At 31.9% G+C, this 19,967-nt stretch overlaps 1 protein-coding gene across 3 annotated transcripts in view; it reads left to right on the top strand.

Moving 5' to 3' along the window:
* The window catches only part of LOC148619640 (cholesterol transporter ABCA5-like), a 40,216-nt gene that overhangs the window by 13,181 nt on the left and 7,068 nt on the right, over window positions 1-19,967 (top strand). For all 3 annotated transcript variants that reach the window (XM_088579792.1, XM_088579791.1, XM_088579793.1), the window contains 19 exons: window positions 30-149; window positions 1,205-1,343; window positions 1,811-1,901; window positions 2,575-2,714; window positions 4,324-4,440; window positions 4,839-5,258; window positions 7,774-7,913; window positions 8,985-9,257; window positions 9,591-9,722; window positions 10,850-11,002; window positions 11,823-11,960; window positions 12,693-12,782; window positions 13,346-13,555; window positions 15,341-15,571; window positions 16,297-16,469; window positions 17,348-17,423; window positions 17,941-18,035; window positions 18,291-18,410; window positions 19,495-19,739. In XM_088579792.1, coding sequence (XP_088435918.1) covers window positions 30-149; window positions 1,205-1,343; window positions 1,811-1,901; window positions 2,575-2,714; window positions 4,324-4,440; window positions 4,839-5,258; window positions 7,774-7,913; window positions 8,985-9,257; window positions 9,591-9,722; window positions 10,850-11,002; window positions 11,823-11,960; window positions 12,693-12,782; window positions 13,346-13,555; window positions 15,341-15,571; window positions 16,297-16,469; window positions 17,348-17,423; window positions 17,941-18,035; window positions 18,291-18,410; window positions 19,495-19,739 — 3,103 coding nt within the window. The remainder of the gene's footprint in view (window positions 1-29; window positions 150-1,204; window positions 1,344-1,810; window positions 1,902-2,574; window positions 2,715-4,323; window positions 4,441-4,838; window positions 5,259-7,773; window positions 7,914-8,984; window positions 9,258-9,590; window positions 9,723-10,849; window positions 11,003-11,822; window positions 11,961-12,692; window positions 12,783-13,345; window positions 13,556-15,340; window positions 15,572-16,296; window positions 16,470-17,347; window positions 17,424-17,940; window positions 18,036-18,290; window positions 18,411-19,494; window positions 19,740-19,967) is intronic.

The following is a 19,967-nucleotide window of genomic DNA, read 5'->3' as shown; positions in this document are numbered from 1 at the left end:
TTTTTAATGTTGTATTTCATAATTTGTAGATCAAGCAAATACTGCAGGATGTAGGACTTAAGGACCAGGATAACACATTTGCTTCACTGCTAAGTGGTGGTCAGAAGAGAAAGCTATCTGTTGCTATTGCTTTGATTGGTGATCCAAAGGTTTGTTACTTGTTCATTATATGTGTACTTGGTGATTGATTTTACCAGCACAAAGGTATTGAAACAGCTCTATCAAAGTGTCTGTATTTTCTACTGCTACACCTCTACCTGTTTTCTACTGCTACACCTTTACCAGTTTTCTATGGCTACATCTTTATCTGTTTTCTATGGCTACACCTTTACCTGTTAAATAGCAGCAAAAATTATGGCTTTTAAACTGATTTTCACTAAATAACGATAATGAATATTTTCTGGAAATTTCAGGCTGGGATTTTTTTGAAAATTAAAATTTTGAAATAAAAAAAATAAAAAATTAGGTGGTGTTGGAAAAACTGGATTGGGTGGGCTTTACTATCCAGGAATTTTTTTATTATGGCCTTCTGTGTATGTATCTTTATTCTTTATGGTCTATCAGTCAGTCTGCAGGTTATGTGGATTGGGTGGGCTTTACTACTTTACTATCCAGGAATTTTTTTATTATAGCCTTCTGTGCATGTATTTTTATTCTTTATGGTCTATCAGTCAGTCTGCAGGTTATGTTAAATGCTTGTATGCTTCAATGAAATTTTTATTGCATTACCCCTCATAAAAGCAGAATATAAAGCAATCACCATCTTTGTCCATTCAATCATCTTTTCTTCCATCTTTTTGTCTGAAATCAGTTTTGGATACAATCTCTACATCTACAAGGCAGAATGATAAACCAGTTGGTATACTTTGACATGATAAGTCATCTCCTGTTTTGAGTTTTGCCAAATCTTAATTTTTGTTGAATTAACATATTGAACAAGAAAACTTAAGTCTTTTTTAGCATCTAGATAATTCTAATTTTCTAAAGGGCAGAGGGTCTTACCAAAAGGAAAGAGGGATGCTGCTACCCTTTACCATAGACTAGTTAGTTTAGCCTTTACATTAGCATATATCTACATGTCAAGAACCAAAAGAAAAAAAAAACTTGCATTTGTTGTTTTTATGTAGCTAATCATAACTTAGTCCAGTCATATTCTTCATAATTTAAAAATTACGAGGTAGATATTTATTTCTTGTATACATAGATAGTATTTCTGGATGAGCCAACTGCTGGTATAGACCCATTCTCCAGGAGACATTTATGGTCAGTCTTGAAGGAGAAGAAGAAAGGACGAGTTATTCTGTTGACTACACACTTTATGGATGAAGCAGATATTTTGGCTGGTATGTCAAATAAGATATAAGTTTTCTGATTAGTTATTGAGAACATAAGTAAAGGGATTCTTACTTTGATAAGGCAGGTAGGTAATTTTGAAATGTTAGGATACAAGAAAACAATTTTCAAGTTCTCTCTCTCTCTCTGTTTCTCAATACTTAGACACTTAGCAGTACATTATTTCACTATAAAACATTGTCGTTGCTTCTTTGCTCTTATTCCTCCATAACAGTTATATTTTAAAATCTTTGTCATTCCCTTGTAAGCAGTTATAATAGGTAACTCTTGTTTGTCTGTGTGTCTGTTTATTACAAGATTTTTGCTTTCCTCTATCTGTAATGCTATAAATTGGATTGGAAACATTTTGTTATTCTGTAGATTTTTTCAAGATCATGAATTTTATTAAATTTCCAAAAGAAAGAAGTCATTTGTATAAACAGTTTAATACTTGTAATGTTTCTAATTTTTTTCACAGACAGGAAAGCTTTCATCAGCAAAGGACAGTTGAGATGTTGTGGTTCCTCCCTGTTTCTCAAGAGTAGATTTGGCATTGGTTATCATCTGAAGTAGGTGTTTGACATAGATCACATAAAATTAATATTGCATGAACCTCCCTCCTCTTTGAGAGTAGATTTATTATACCCCTGCTTAAAAGCACATCGTATAAATTGGTCGTGCTGTCCGTCAGTCACTCTCAATTTTTGTAGTTTTTAACTATAATTTTCAGTTAGTGTTTCAGACAAGTTGATAGATTGTATAGTGTAGATACCATTCAACTCTCAGAAAGTTGATAGATTGTATAGTGTAGATACCATTCAACTCTCAGACAAGTTGATAGATTGTATAGTGTAGATACCATTCAACTCTCAGACAAGTTGATAGATTGTATAGTGTAGATACCATTCAACTCTCAGAAAGTTCTTTTGTCTTGCAAATGTAAGTTTAGTTACTTTTAAAATCATGAAGAACAAAATATAGGCTACAATGTGTGTGCTTAAAACCTGTCCATTTTAGCCTCACATGTTGTTAATGCTGATTGGTTACTGTTGGTATGACAACATGGTACAACCCTGAATTGACAGTATGTGTGCCTTTATCCTCATGTTTAGTAAGTACTTCCTGGAAGCATGTATTGTAATTATAAATAATGGTTCTGTGTAATCCTTTAATCTGAAGTGGCTGTTACAGGAAAATATTATTTTATTTTTTCTATGGCAGCAATTTCTTCTCTCCTTTCAGTATGGTAGTTGACAAAATAATTGATCGTGAGTGTATAACAGATATGGTATGCCAACATGTAGATGGTGCTAAATTAAGGAGGACTCATGGGAAGGAATTGGCTTATACACTGCCGTTAGAAGAAGTGAAAAATTTCAAAAGTATGTCTTATCTATTCAGTGTTCTCCCCATAATTTTTAAATACCACAGTGCTTACTGACATAGCACAGTTCTTCCAAAATTATAACACAGTGTCCTTGGTGCATTCTAACTAAAATTAATCATAGCGCTGCAAAGTACTGCGCTATAATGGCCAAGGGAAAACACTGCTATTTGTATTAAAATGAAATAGTTACTATTATAATTTGTACATGCTTGTTTTTATTAGCTGGTCCTAAGGAGATGAGACTTGCTTGTTTATCTCTGTTTGTCCCATTGTCCTTTCAATAAAATCATTCACATTTTTATCAACAGCTTCTTTTTCAAAGTAATTTTATTTTTTGTATAGAGAGTGTAAATCTATTTATTTTGTATTTGGTATGGAGAGTGTAAACCAACTTATTTTGTATGGAGAGTGTAAAACTACTTATTTTTTTTAGCCATCTATTTTTGCTAATTTCCTATGGAGGAAATATATTATAAATGTTGCAAAATCCAGTGATATCAAGTTGGTTCATATTACATTGTATTGCCTGTCTCTATTATATTAATTAAAATTTTAATCCATGTGTCTTGTCAAAGTTTCTTTTCTATGAAAATTAACCGGTGTGAATTCCTCCATAACATTTTTATTTTAAAATCTTTGTCATTCCCTTGTAAGCAGTAATAATAGATAACAAGTTGAGCCATGACCTATCTGAATATTCCTTGATTATTAGGAAATTTTAGGATATCATATACTGTAAGCAACTTATGTTCACAAATACTTATTTTCAAGTATCAGAAATCAATTTGATTTCACTTATATTTATCTAACATTCTGTTTAACCTGTATTATAATGTTTAAAATTAAGGGACGTAATGTCTGTTTTCACATTTTTTCCCTTCCTTGTGAAATTAGCAAAAATGATTTCACTCTGTTAAAAGTTGGTTTACAGTATCTATAACATACTTATTTGTTTTATACTAGTAGTCTTTGTGAGAGTCATGCATATTCTGTAATATGTAATATGCGAAAAAACGCTACACATTTTTATATTTGTTATATGTTGCTTTATAGATCTATATAATGAAATGTATAATTATTCATTCCATTCTGTTTGCTCATAGGAGATAGTCCACATTGAAAATCAAACAGTTTTCATTGTATTTAGTGTCATTTACAGACTTATCTCCTTTAATTTTGAATTCTACAGTACATTTTATATAATATTTATCTCCTAAGAATAAGGATTATATGAAAAGCCACATGTTGGTTTCTGTTTACTATAACATGTTAAACAAAATATCAAAAATAAAAATATGTAGGCTTTCCAACCATGAATCACATTTTGCATGATTCTTATATGGAGTGCTACTTTTAAGTATATTTCCTTTAGATAACAAGCATTGCTTCAAATCTTTTAAAACAAATGAAAATAAAAGCTGGGTTGGATAAATGTTCGAAATTTTAAAATTTTCTGGAGCAATTTTCGAGTTCTTGACTCAGACCTTGTATTTCTCTAATATTGGTTTTGCATATGCATTAGTAATGATAGGATAGTCTCTATCAGTTTTAGGTCACCCTGCAGTTTTCCTGTTATTAATGAAATTATTTTACACATATATCAGATCTATTTGCTGCACTGGAGTCAAACCAAACTGGAGTTTCTACATTGGCAGAATCTATGGGAATTAAGAGTTATGGAGTTTCCATGACAACTTTAGAGGAAGTTTTTTTAAAATTAGGTAATTGTGACTGTTAATAATTTTTTCCTCACCCAAGCCGCCAAGGCATACAAAAAAAAAGAATAAGAAAATAGAGGACTTATATAGACAGGGAAGAGGCAACATATATGGAACCAGTCTCAAACTAGACAATAGACAACTGAAAAGCAAAATATTAATTACTAGTAGAGGGTATTTTGCTGTTATATTCTCTTTATAATGGTGTATCCATTAGTATTCACATAAATGCATGCTTTGGGAAACTCAGAATGAGTTTTACTATGTCAAAAAGACAGCTAAATTAAAATCAAAGGAGAAATATATATATATATATATGGCACACCTTATTAACCAAAACCTGAAAAATAGTTTAATGGGCTCGGCATTACAAGTATTATGAACTTCTTTTTTCATTTCAGAGGAAGATGAAGTTTCTATGGAAATTAAGGACGTTTTGAAACTTGGGCATGGTGCTAGCAGTGAGACTTTAGATAATGACCAGACTGAAACAGTCGGTAAAAGTAATGTGAACTTAGTGAATGATACAGAAGTGTCACCTCTTAATGGAAAAGATCCTAGTCTTGGAGCTCAGCAGTTTTGGGCTCTCAGTCGAGTGCGCTACATTCGTAGCATCAAAGATAAAGGCTTATTGGTAATAAATCTGATATTTCCTGTCATATTTGTGATCATAGGGTTGGTAATCAGTAAGGTATCGAAACCATCTCCAAAAACAGCACCAGCAGCACTGAACTTGAGCAGTGGATTAGGAGTGTATGCAAACTATACAATGGCACCAGCTACATTCAATAATCCTCCTGTCCTCATTAGGGATTCAGTTGGTAAGTCATAGAAGAGTTCGAAATTTGTTGTTTGGTCTAAAAAAAGGCTATAAAAATATAATAAGATGAAGTTTTAAAAGTTTGGAACAGTTTTTATTAGTTCTGATATACTGTCTGTTAGGGTTAATTTATTGTGTCAAGAATATGTAAGTTAAAAATTATTATGTGCTACAAATAGGTATAAATCATATGATATGACACAGGTCAAACCTGAAACAATCTCAAAGAAACATAGGTTCATACCCCTAATTAGTCTTGGAGCTGTTTGGTCTTATTCAATCTTAGTCTCAGGCCCTAGTGCCACAAATCTTGAAAATATACTTAAGTCTGAGAAAATTCTTAACTGTTGGTGATGTAATCGATTTGAAATATGTTTATTGAAGTCATCATGGAAGTTAAGAATATTCTCAGACTTAAGTATTTTTTTTTACTTTTGTGGCAATGGGGCTTGTTGTGACGCCTTGATTTTGTGGAAATTTGTTGATGACAAAAACTGTTATAGTAGTCTTTCACTTCTCAATGCAAGTTGAAAAAAAGTAATGGTCAGAAAACACTTTTCCACCATCTTGCAGAATTTTTGGGGTTCATAGTGATCCTTCTTTTAAGTTTTTACCAGTTGCACTCCTCTACCATTTAACTCCATTTAGGGGCATATTAACCATAATATGAAATTATGTGGTATAGTATTGTTTCTAAATCATTATACACACATGACACATGGACCCCTGCATTTTGAAATGTGGGGCATTAATATATAGTGATCATTTTGCTCCTGTATTTAATACTTATTTGAATACTTCCTTAAATATTATGTAAAAAGAGCAGCCATTTTCTTTTAGGGGTTAAAATTGATGGTTAACAGCTGTTACACTTTATTATTTAGTATTTTATATGGTTCATCTTGACAAAACACAATGAAACATTCATATATCAAATTTTAAAAAATTTCATTCAAAACATTTGCAAAATTCTAAGTTGCTAAAGAATGTTATTTGCACTGTTGATTCAGAAATTATAGCATAAATTTGTCATTTGGATTTGGTCAATTAAGAGCAAATGCAATTTGTATTTTGCAATTTTTAGAATAGCTTTAACGATCAAGTTACACCTTTCCACATTTCCAAATTTACAGTAACCAGAAAAATTTTGTTTTGCCTAACTTGTTAAGTAGATTAAATGTTACCTATGCATACTTTTGTAGCCAATGACAATATTAAATAATAATGCTGCTACTTTGCCTCTTAAAAGATCCCTCAGGTTATTGTTCAAAGAAGAAGTGTTGGAATACATTATACACTAAGTTTGGAAAAAGACTTTCTTCTCAACAATCAATGTTTTGGAATGATGAGAGATTTTCTTGTCTCTATGGTAACCCATTTTATTTTTCAGTTTATGGGTTTGGCCCTCTCCCTTTATTATGTTGGTGAATGAGAATCAGACTACTGTGAAGCATTGACATTCATTCAATTTTCATGGATTTAATTGTTCACTATAATTTACAAATCAACGTTCATTTTCTACAACACACGATTCTTTATAGATATTAATTTTGATATTCTAAAAATCACATTTTTAAAATTCTGAAAATCAAAACTTTTTAACATGATTCCATGAAAATTGAAATGTAATCCTAAAATTTAATTACATATACGGTAATAAATACTACAATACCGTTACATGTGTATGTAATATACATACATGTAGATTTCCTGGTGCAGCTTAAAATGGATGTGCATGATTACTAATATTGTTATTGATATCAACAACTTTAGGTGAATGTTTATGAAATGGACACAATGGTTTACTGTTCTGTATTTTATGATATAGCTGGTAATTTTCAACAAGATTAAAATTTACCCTTTTGATGTAAAAATGAGATCAAAATTACATTGGAAACTCATCTTAAATTTATAATTCAGGATTTTTTGTGATGTTTTTATTATTGCACTATATAATTATATATACAAGAAAAAAATGTACATTTACACAAATACAGCATCCTGTGTTTGACACCTTATATTTTTATGTACGAAGATGATAATGATTGCAGGATAAAATGGGTTAACTCGATTCATATCATTTCTTCTATATAAAGGGAGATAATTCATTTAAAGCATATACTATATTTATGTCATGGTCATCACATAAAAAAAGTTACTTGCATGTCTTTCTTTAGCTTTGGTGATTGATATATATATATATTGCATAGTTTATTTATTTTTAGTTTTTCATCTCTTGTTTACAAACTATATTTTGTTATCATTATTGTATTGGTTTCTCTTTATGTATACATTTTCTCTGCTTAAAGGCTGCCAAGCTGTCATGTATGGTGTAACATATAACACAACATAAATCTTCTTTATAACTTCTGTTCCATCAGTTTCAGTACAATCAGTTTTGTATTGTTCAGATTACAATAGGTGTTGATGTGTTAGGTAAATATTGGTTGTTGAAAGTATGTTTGTATCCTTATGTAACAGTAACAATATTTAAAACTTGTATTCTTTATATGTAGGTAGTACAACGGGAAGCATATTTCTACAGTACCTGGAATCAATGTTCTATACCAAGATGTTTGTGAACTCATCAGAGATTATAGATACTACATCAAACATAGGAATGGATTTGAAGAATTTGTCTGTTGTTTCTAGTTCTGTATGTATACCTAGACATTTCTAGTTCTGTATGTATACCTAGCCATTTCTAGTTCTTTATGTATACCTAGCCGTTTCTAGTTCTTTATGTATACCTAGACATTTCTAGTTCTGTATGTGTACCTAGCCGTTTCTAGTTCTGTATGTATACCTAGCCATTTGTAGTTCTGTATGTATACCTAGACTTTTCTAGTTCTGTATGTATACCTAGACATTTCTAGTTCTGTATGTATACCTAGACATTTCTAGTTCTGTATGTGTACCTAGCCGTTTCCATCTGAAATTTTCTTAATACACACCCACCTCCTCCTTTCATGAAAGAACGAAACACAAATCTAGCTTTCCTTGTATGGTTGATTTTAGCAAAAAAAATTATCTGCATTTTTAATCACCAAAGAAATTTTTATTTCAAATCTTTGTCTCAAACTTGAAATGGCTTCAGAAATTTTTGTCTCAAACTTGAAATGGCTTCAGGAAGAGTAAACCTTAATGCACAAATGCATTAAAGCTTCTATTTAAAGTTAGGTTTCAAAGTATATTCACAAACAAATAAACCTGGTGATACTTAAGTGTGTGACATATCCTCAACGTAAAACTGATGGATTGTTTTCACTCTGAACTTGTGAAGTACTATTTAATGCTACTGGTCTAAGGTCTCGACAGACATTTGGCATTTCATTCTTCCTGTTCTAATTACTTTTTGTCCTTGGGAATATGATTCTGCAAGTAAGGGAAGTAAATTTCAAGACAAGAAAAAATTAACAAATACGTTTGTACAACATAAAATCAGTTTTACTCATGACATGACCCAGTGGGTGTTTCTAGAAAAGAAAAGAACATGTACCCTACCGGTGCACCTTGTCCATGTTTCCAGGTTTTAGGGAGTCCGGGTTGCTCATTTATTTTTGTATGTATGTTAGTGTTATTTAGGTTATATCGTGTTCCTTGTTGTGTGTGTCTTTTATTTGTCAGAATCTAAGTGTCTCTGGATTATCTTCATATTGGTGACTTTATAATACTGGTTCCCTTGATTTCCTTTTGACAATTATTGTTATTTTTTTCTTTATTTCAGATAAGCAATGTTGGTTACAGTATACTGTATAACAGTAAAGCTACACACAGTATCCCTACTGTGATTTATTTGATGAGCCAGAGTCTCATGTCCATGTCTGCATCCCTGGTTAATAAAACATTTGACTCAATTCTTGCTGCAGATCTTCCTCTATGGAAACCAAGCAACAAACTGGAATATGATAATAATGTTTTTTCGTCAGTAATTCTGGTAGCCATTGCATTCGTTGTAGTACCACCTGGTTTTGCTGTAGATTTAGTTAAAGACAGACAGGTATGTAACTGCTTTCTAAGTACTTGGTGTCAATATTATAGTATATAGATCATGTATATGTATATTTTCCATACAGAAGGTTGAATGAAGTCTCCACTCGGCACACTCAAAAAGTTAAAATATTTTTTTTTGTTATTTCCTACATTCAACAGTAGCACACTCTTCACATAAACTGATTGGGTTATATACTTTCATACTTATTATACTTTTTGGGGATGATTTAGACTTCGCCATAGTTCTTAGTAGTTGGTATTATGTTTAAGCTTAGTCACTTTGATTTAGTCTAGCAGTGTTCTATAGAGTTGTAACCAATCTTGTTTTTTTCTATTTCAGTTTAAGATAAGGGGTCAGCTGAGGACTGCTGGTGTTCCCTATTCTATATACTGGCTTTCCAATTTCTTTGTGGATGTGATTAAGTTCTGTATCCCAGCTGTACTGTGCATTATATTGGTATTTGCTGTTGGGGTGAGTAATAAACAAAACAGAAGTATTATCTTGTCAAATAATTAGGAAGATTACTTTAATTGAAAGTGTTTCTTTCTTTGTACTTCTCATATGATACTTAAAACTGAATATTTTTGGTATTGTAAAAGAGGAGTTTCACAGGATTTTTATAATTTGGAATGCTGGGATATATGTGATCCCTATTACAACCTTTTGTAGTTATATAGCGATTTATTGTCAAAGCGAAATAACATTGTGTAACTAAAGTGTGTCATAAAGGAAAAATAAAACAGCAATTAAGTCAGACACATAACACATAAGTAAACAATGTACTATTTATAGAACAGTAATGCTGTTAATCACAGGTCAAGAGATTTGGAAATTTTACTAATAATAAATGTTGTGAAGTGGCTGTAAAATTAAATGTAAATAAGAACAATGAATAAGTGGACAATAGCCACATTTAAAAGGATTAATTGTTGGGGTTTAACACCAGAGCAGCAATATCTCAGCTATATTCAGGCGATCGTTTAAAAGGTAAAAAGGAACTACATACAAATCGAATAGGCTATCTAACATGACTAATATTTTATTTGTTACATTCTTTGGTATAACAGCTATTAGTGCTTCAAAGATGAATGGCCCGATATGAAAATATAATTATTTGGGTTGTGAATCTTCACTTGTTCACAGATCTTAATAACTTTGATACTCCAAATATTCCTATAGTTATCTCTGCAATGTTCAGTTTTTGAAAAAAAAAATTTTGTAATGTTAGTAATAGTTATAAAGTAATCACGAAACTTTTGGCAGAAAACTTCCTCATGTGTTTCACAGTTGAAACTTAGCTGTAAATATTTTCTTAAACTACATGCACAGATCATCAACATAACATGAAAGGATGGCCAATATTACCAGAATCACAAAAATCATATACTAGGATCAATAAAACCACATGCAAAGATCACCAATATGACAAATGCAAGGATCACCAATGCTTTTATCTGCATACATTTAAATAATACTTTTTTAACATAACAGAAACAGTCAGCGAAGAAAGAGTGGTACATGTACAACAACAGTCCTTAGGTCATGTTTTTTTTTTTTATGAATAGAACCATACTGAAATGTCTTATTTTTATTTGCAGGTTGATAGTTTTAACTCCGGTGGTTCTGTAGTATCATTGCTATTATTGTTCCTGGCTGTAATCCCGTCATCAACACTGTTTGTTTACATATTCCAGTTCATATTTGACAACTTTGAAACATGTCAGTCTTCCATGACTGTTTTATACTTTTTTGTAGGTAGTCTTTGTGGTTTTTCCCAAAAGATTGTTTTCAATCAATCTTTTTCATTGATGTATTATAGTATTTAAATGTCTGTCTGTCTGTTCACATGTCGTACAATATTTCACAAATTGAGATATTTTTCAACTTTTTTTGTAACATGTTTGTTTTTATTGAAGGAATCTCCTTTTTTTGTTTTTCATTGTTTTCTGAGATTTTGTTGGCTTTTAATACCAAAAAAGTGGGTGCTGTCATATCACTCATTTATCCCAGCTATGTTTTTTTAGTAATGTTTCTATGATATTACCATTACTGTTTTAGATGTCTTTACAATATCTAATTGAAAGTGTTGATGAATAGAATTAAGTTAAAGTTGCCTGTCTTTCTAATAGAACTTTTATTTACAGTATTTATTTTTGAAGTCATTGAAATTTGGTAGTTTTGTAGATTTTATAGATATCTGTTGATTTTCTTTGTAATATATATTTGAAAAAAAAAATGTACAATTGTTTTTTGTTTTTTTTTTTTTTCGCATTTGGAAAATTTCCCATTTTCTCCCAAAACTGAAAAAGTGTTTTTTACGCTATGAAATTTTTGTGACAGATGAACTGTTTAATGAATAAGACAATGATGAATAACTAGTTTATCTTTGTTAATATTATTTGTGATTAAATTTTCACATTCCAACTTTGATGGCAAATATATAGCGAAATTAAATCATCACAAAAATAACCACTTGTACGGCATGCATTATTTGTGAATTGGACTGTGACTGGCCAATGAAAAGCACAAGAATTAATACCTTATTTATATACTATTACATTTATACTTCAGATTTCTTTCCTTCCCTATATGGCAGTCAGTTTGGTAGATTTGATATCTGGAGAGGCACCTGCCAGAATTATGCATTATGTATTTGTAGTGATTTTCCCTCCATATAAAGTTTTTGGAGGCATCTATTACATCAATAGAGTAAGTTATTTTATTAGTATTTTTTCAAATGCAGCATTTTTTGTCCATGGTCCCAGTTTTTAGTGGAGTTCGAGTTGCTTATTTACTTTTGTTACTTTGTATGTATTATTTTAGTTACTTTATGTTCTTTGTTGTGTGTGTCTGTTTTCCATGTCTGGTCTTTGTCCCTGGATTGCATTCCTCTGATTTCCATTAGAATCTTGGTTCCCTTGATAACTATGCTTTCATGCTATTTTAAATTTGCGATCATTCATCAAATTGTCCTGTAATGTTCTTCGGAGAAAATACTTTTTGGATTTAACAATCTTGGTGAGAAAATAATGAAAAAAAATTGCCACAAAAGTTTCACTGTTACAGTACCCACATGAATCACTTTTCCTGCATATCTACATCAATTTTTTCTAACCATATAAATTAAAACCTACAATTCATTGAACACCTTACTTTACCCAAGGTATTTAGTGATCATGGGGCTAATCTGTCCACATCTTCTCAGTTACAGTTTTCACTGCAAAAACATGTATCACAGCAAATTAAAAGTGTGATTGAAACTTTATAGAGACATTCCATATCATTGAATTTGATTTCAGACTGAAGGGGTATCAGCAGTTACTTACAAGGAAGAATAAATTTGGTGTACTAATGTTATTTTTTTTTATTCTAATGTATGCTTTTGTTGCAATTTTTTTTCTGACTGTTTAAGCTTGTAAATGTATTTCTTTACTTTTAAAGGTATATCAAGTTAGTCTACTAGGGAACTCTGGGACAGCCTTCAGTGACTACTTCGCTTGGAAGAGCAACATATTATTCACAATTCTATATGTAAGAATGAAGTTTAACTGCAAACAACTGATATTATTCAGTAATTTATTATTTCCTATACCATGAAGAATGCAATAAATTACTTATAAATAAATAGATGTTCATGATTCAGCAAGTATCATCCCAGGACAGCTATATCAGCCTGAGGTGTAGGGAACTGATATGGATGAAGGGATGATACTGGGCAGATAAGGGCTATAATATGTATTAATCTACTTATCATAAAAAAAACATTGAATTTTAATGTCAATAATGTTATTACAAGCCTGGACATGGCTGGTACAGCATATCAGCCCTGGTAGTAAAACCCAGGGTATATCAGCCCTGGTAGTAAAATCCAGGATATATCAGCCCTGGTAGTGACATCTTGGGTACATCAGCCAAGGTTGATGATATACTGGTGATTCATTTTCAGTCATACCACATTATCTTAATCTGGATTTTCAAGTCTTATACCTGTAATTAATATATTAACAACATTGATATCATTTGAAACTTACATATCAAGTAATAGAATCATTGGCATTGTATGAATAATATGAATTTACTCTCTTTTTTTCCAGCCTTTGATAGTGGAAATCCCTTTGTATTTGTTTTTATTGAGGATAATTGATGTAAAGAAGACAGGCGGTGATATAAACGAAGCTTTGCCCTGTAGAACACCTCAAAATGAAGTGGACACAGAAAACACGGATATTATTGAAGATGAAGATGATGATGTCACAGAAGAGAGGCAGCGAGTCAAAGCTTTACGTAAAAGAAATGCAATGGAGGTATTTTCTTTGGGTTGAATTAGAAAAAATGGTATATGACATTGGATGATCGAGTTTTTACAGTTTGATAAGGACTTGTGTGATAGTTTTCATGATTTTAAAATTTTATATACTGAATATCAAGTCAAAATCTGTATCACATGTGGTATCATGATCTACCCAGAGTCTATATGGCATGTGATACAGATTTTGGCATATGGTATATGATATAGGCTTAGGGAAAAATGAAATTGTGTTTACACTGCAACCATTCTATTTTAGCAGTCATATAGCAGTGTCCATATATTTACAAGTGATATATGGTCACTGACTGAATATGACTGAATTTGACTGAATATGGCTTAAAATAAAAAAAACATTGTTTTCCTTGTTTAAAACATCAATTTTCTTGTAAAATTTTGTTGCAGTATATAGATGATATCAGTGTGCTGTCATTGATACAACTAGATATTATACTTCATTCAAAAAAGTAGAATTCTGATTGGGTAATGGGTGATGAGTTATTTTATTCTAATCCTTGAGTATCCTCACTTGTTCTGCCCCCACTGCACAGTGATTGGTGGATCGATATATCACCCCAACATCAATGATATATCACATGATATTTTACCCTCTTCTAGGATATATCACCCTCGATGTCACAATATATTACCTTCGCTAGGATATATCACCCTCGACATCACGATATATCACCCTCCTTTAGGATATATCACCCTGGTAGTCACAATATATCATACTCTAGTATGCAGTATAATATAACACATACTGTCTGTAGTAGAGGGTGTTGCGCATCGTATCACACTCTGTAAATATATCACCCTCGACATCGTCTCATGTGATACTACAGTGTAACACCCTCTACTACAGGCAGTATGTGTATAATGTCATATGTTGATGTTAAAATAAATGTTTTTTTTGTCTAAACCCTATATCTTTTACCTATATCACACCCCTAGACCTATTTGGCATACCCTATATCCACACCTGTAGACCTATATCACATGCCCTATATCTACACCAGTAGACCTATATAGCTCATACCCTATATCCACACCCCTAACCCTATATTACATATTCTATATTACACCCATAGACTTACAACAGATACCCTATATCACACCCCTAGACCAAATCACATACCCGATATCCATTGCCACGTTCCTCACATGTTAAAGAACCCTGCTGTGGTATTGGATAGGAGTAGGAACCTTTGTACTTGGCCACAGGAGGCTAAATTGCCTGACCTTACCCATCCCTCCCTTTGTTCTAGTGGCAATCAAAATTGATCAACCCTATTATCCTTGTGTCCCATCCCATTTTTCATGTTCATTTTATCATCCGTTTCATGTTCATCGCCTGAATATAGCTGAGATACTGCTGCTCGGACATTTAACCCCAACAATCAATCAATCAGTACCCTATATCCATACCCTAATCCTACTGTGCATAACACACCCCTACTGGGAACACACTTCAAGTACAGTAAAAATGGTTTTATGGCCATGGCATGTCAAATTCTGTATCACATGCCATATCAACACTTTACCTATATCACCCCTTGGGCATAGGGTCTCATGTAGATACTGATGTGTATTAATCAGTACTAGTATGTATTTACAGTATCAGTATAAGAATTTTGTTACTTTAAAAGGTAGAATTATATCATGTAAAATGAAAGTGTTACATGTAAATAAATAGCCATAGATTAGTATTGAATTGTGAGCTTTAAGTTAGAGAGTAAACCTGAAGAAATATTTTCTTTATTCAGCTGTTTATGCTTTTCAGTTTCCAGTTGTAATGGTTGAAAACTTACGAAAGGAATTTGTCAAAAATGAAGAATCTAAATGCTGTGGGGGTTTTAAAGCAGGAGGTGATGAGAATGTCAAAGCTGTTGTAAGGAACTCGTCCTTTGCAGTGGAAACTGGTGAAGTATTGGGTCTTCTTGGGCCTAATGGAGCAGGAAAAACTACCACTTTGAATATGATGATAGCTGAAATAGGACCTACAAAAGGAAAAGTATGTATATGAGATTGAACTTAATTTGTCAATGGTTGCTACCCTTTTTAAAAAGTTCAGTATTTTTTTTACTTTTTAAGTAGCACTCCAGCTAAGGATCATGCAAAATGTGATTTGTGGGTAAAAAGCCTACATTTTTTATTTTTGATATTTTGTTTGAAATGTCATAGTAAACAGAAATTAACATGTAGTTTTTCATATAACCTGTGCTCTTAGGAGATAAAAATTATATAGAATGCACTGTGGAATTCAAAATTAAGGGAAATAACTCTGTAAATGGCACTCAAATACAATAGAACCTACTGGATTTTCAATGTTGATTATCTCCTAAGAGCAATCAGATTTGAATGAATAATTACACATCTCATAGTATAGACCCATAAAACAACCTAATTACAAAAATAAAAATATGTAGCCTTTTTTTGGGGTGTATCACATTTTTCACATTTTGCATGATTCTTACAAAGACTTAAGTCATTCTACTGGAAAATCAACAAATAATAAGAACAATTTGAATGAATTGGTTCATTTATCTGGATAAATATACTTGTTATTTAAAATTAATGATAATTAATTAGTTATAAATAAGATTCATTTTTTGTTAATCCTTTGTCAATAGAAATCTTTGGAAAGACATCCAGTAATACAGTGTGTAGTTTATGATGTAGACATTTGCCATATAGTAGCACATTAAAAATGCTGAATATTAACAATCCCCATTCAAGGTTTATCTTGGTGGACATGATGTCAAGTCAAGTATGTCAGAAGCATTCAAAGTCCTTGGATACTGTCCACAGCATGATGCACTGTGGGATCTGGTCAGTCTCGAGGAACATCTGAGAGCTTACGCTGCCATAAGGGGCATCCATCCTGCTAACAGAGAAAATATCATAAATGGGTATAAATTTAAATATATGTTCTTTATAACAAGCATTTACTAGTTAACTATCATCCACCCATCCCTTTAACCATTTAAAAACTGACTTGCCAAATTTTAATAGTTTGTGGAGTTTTGGAAATGTAGATTTCATAAAGTTATCTTAGTTTTCAATGGGAATTTTTATTTCATTTGATTTAAAATTTTAAATAGATGATTTTAATTTCTTCTAGGAATATTTTGCTTTATGTAATGTGTTCACCTTAGGATTTTAGGATTGTTCATTTGGTACCAAAGGTATGTGAAATTTTATAAAGTGTGACCTGATGACACTGATGAGTGACTCAAATTTTATTGTTTCACCATTAACTATGCATTTGATGATACATCACTATTTTTTTCATTACAATTTTCTTTGCACCTACTGTCTTGGTCACAGCCTCTTGATATTTTGACACAAATTTAGTTTTATATAGGTGTGATATATTGTTGGAATCGATTTCAGGCATTGGTTACAACTTTTTTGACGACTAAGTTTAAATAATGTACTTTTAAAAGTTTTGGTCCAGGAGTATCTCTTGCGGGCATTGACTTAGAGATTACTTGTAGGTTCCACCCCATAACTTCAGTAAACTTTATGCATTTTACTGAAACTTTCTCGTGATACATATTGATTTCATGTTGGTAGTAATGGTCTTGCCTTGATATGGCCCTGGTCACCGAAACAGCATTAAAATACAACAATCAATCAATCATGTTGCTAGATCAAAGGTCAAGGTCACTGTAAGTAACAATATTCCTTTAAATTGATCATGATGTCATTTTAAGGAACTTTTAAGCACTGCACTCGTTAATTCAATGTTCATAAACAAAAAACAAAATAGTTTTTATTATTACAGTTTTATAAAGAATTTGAAATTGGAGGAACATAAAGAAAAACAAGCAAAGAAACTGTCTGGTGGAACCAAGAGAAAGGTATCATACCATTAGGTCATAATAACTAATTTCTTTGTTGTGTATGTCTGTTTTCCATGTCTGGTCTTTGTCCCTGGATTACATTATTTTGATTACCGCTATAACCTTGGTTCCCTTGATTACTCTTGCTAGATTCTTATTCCTGCCACACCCAATTTTCACACCTGCCCCTATATTTTTAATTTCCAAAATGTGTGTTTCAGCATGAGTGACAGTTTCTGTTAAAAATTCAAAGATGGAATAGTTAAAAAAAAAGAAAAGAAAAAAAAATTGCCCTGACCCAATTTTTCAAAAAGTTGGATGAGCATCTAGGGAGTTTGTTATTATGGCCTTACTGTAGACAAATTTGTTCCACAAGTGACTTATCTCTGCTAATTTTTGGAGCAAGAAACAATTATTTTCAATGTATTGCCATGAACAAATCTGTTTGTTATGAAAAGAGTGGTGGTTTCAAAAATGAATAGTAGTGAAATCATATTGACATCCTGAATCATGAAAATGAGTATATTTTTTTCAGTTGAGCTACATTATAAGTATGCTTGGTAAACCAAAAGTTGTGTTGATGGATGAGCCATCTACTGGTATGGATCCACAGTCTAAAAGGTTTCTGTGGTAAGTTACCATTAGATTAAATTGATATATTAGCTTTTTTCTATTGGAAATAGGAAAATTTATATGATGGTTACATATTTTGATTATTATACCCCTTGCTTTTTCAGGGTCTACTAATTTACATAAGAAATAACCTGTATGAATTTATGACCACATTATTTTTTGCATGGTAGGGATGTTTTTGAATAGATTTACCAATATGCTTGTTTTTGTAATGGTTGGCTATTAAAATATCTATAAATTATTTCATTCTAGGGACACCATAAGTCAGAGTTTTAGTGGAACAGAAAGAGGTGCTATACTAACCACACATTATATGGAAGAAGCAGATGCTCTTTGTACCAGAGTAGCTATCATGGTCAATGGCAAAATGGAGTAAGTCTTCCTAAAAAAATGATCTTATATACTGTGAAAACTGTGTAGCCAGATACTTATTAAAGTCCCTTTATATTAGTTTAAATCTATTTTGAACCTGGGTAAACCAATTACCTGTATAAACAGAACCAGTATCAAAGTCTAAAAAGGGTTTGGTTTTGACATTCTTATTATAAGAAGGGCAAAGTAAAGTGTGCTTCTTGCAAGGATGTTCCATGGAATTTGCCTGTGTTTCTAATGATATGTATTATAGCCAAGCAGTGCATTGTAGTTTACCTTTTGTTTTGTTTTTAAATTTTTGTATCATTTGATGGAATGTGTGGAATACTTGAAATTTATGTAAATAATAATTACAACTCATTTTTTTTGGAAGTAACTCAAACATTTCTTTTCCCTTGAAAAAATGAGGTCACCCATGGTTGATCTTTCTTTTCTCTGGTTGACAAACAGTTGGGTCACAATCATAGGTTGAATCCAACAGTGTGGTAATTGTAAATTGTTCTTATTTAGTATATACCTAATGAGAAAAAAACATTTTTTGAACCATCTTCCATTACAGATTAATCAACAGTTAGATATCTAAGTACACAATAGTAGTTTGGCATTAAAGTGATGAATATATTGAATTAATTTTGATTTATTAAATAACATTTTTTGAATCGCATGATTAAAGAGTAATCAAGGGAAACAAGATTATAGTGGTAATCAAAGGAATGTAATCTAGGGACAAAGACCAGACATGGAAAACAGACATACACAACAAAGAACATAAAGTAACTAAAATCATACATACAAAGTAACAAAAGTAAATGAGCAACTCGGACTCCACTAAAAACTGGGAGCATGGACCAGGTGCCCCAGTAGGGTAAGCGTCCTCTGCTTTTCTAGAAACACCTGCCGAGTTGCTCATAAAAAGTCAAGTCCGGGGTAGACAAAGGAGGAAAGGAAAACTATGACCCGTTAAAACAATATCAGTTTATTGTAGGCAAATTGTAAACCAATATAGTTTATATGTTTACTTTTCCTTTGCACATATATATATATATATATAATTTAGGTAAAATTGAAAATTTATTTCTTTAAGATGTATTGGAGCAACTCAGCATTTAAAGAATAAATTCAGCAGTGGCTATCTGTTGGAGATAAAACTAAAGATGGAGGATATATCTGATGATGAGCAAGGGAGACAACTGGATGAACTGGAAAGTTTTGTTATGTCCTTATTCCCTAATGCCATCCGTTTGGAGAAGTTTGGGACTCATGCTCAATTTAAAGTTCCCAAGTCAGATGTACCATCTTTAGCCAAAGTGTTTGCGTCTCTTGAAGAAGGTAAAGTTAATTTCTCATCAATTATTGGCAGTCATATTGACTATTCTAAGGGACTGGTTCTATACAATGTCTATTCTAAGGGACTGGTTCTATACAATGTCTATTCTAAGAGACTGGTTCCATACAATGTCTATTCTAAGAGACTGGTTCCATACAATGTCTATTCTAAGAGACTGGTTCCATACAATGTCTATTCTAAGAGACTGGTTCTATACAAAATTATCATAG

This window comes from Perna viridis, chromosome 4, assembly GCF_037379345.1.
Source record: "Perna viridis isolate PV_CMFRI_1.1 ecotype Kerala chromosome 4, ASM3737934v1, whole genome shotgun sequence".
In the NCBI taxonomy this organism is placed as follows: domain Eukaryota; kingdom Metazoa; phylum Mollusca; class Bivalvia; order Mytilida; family Mytilidae; genus Perna; species Perna viridis.
Note: the sequence above shows the minus strand (reverse complement) of the source record. Positions and strands in the feature narration are given on the sequence as shown.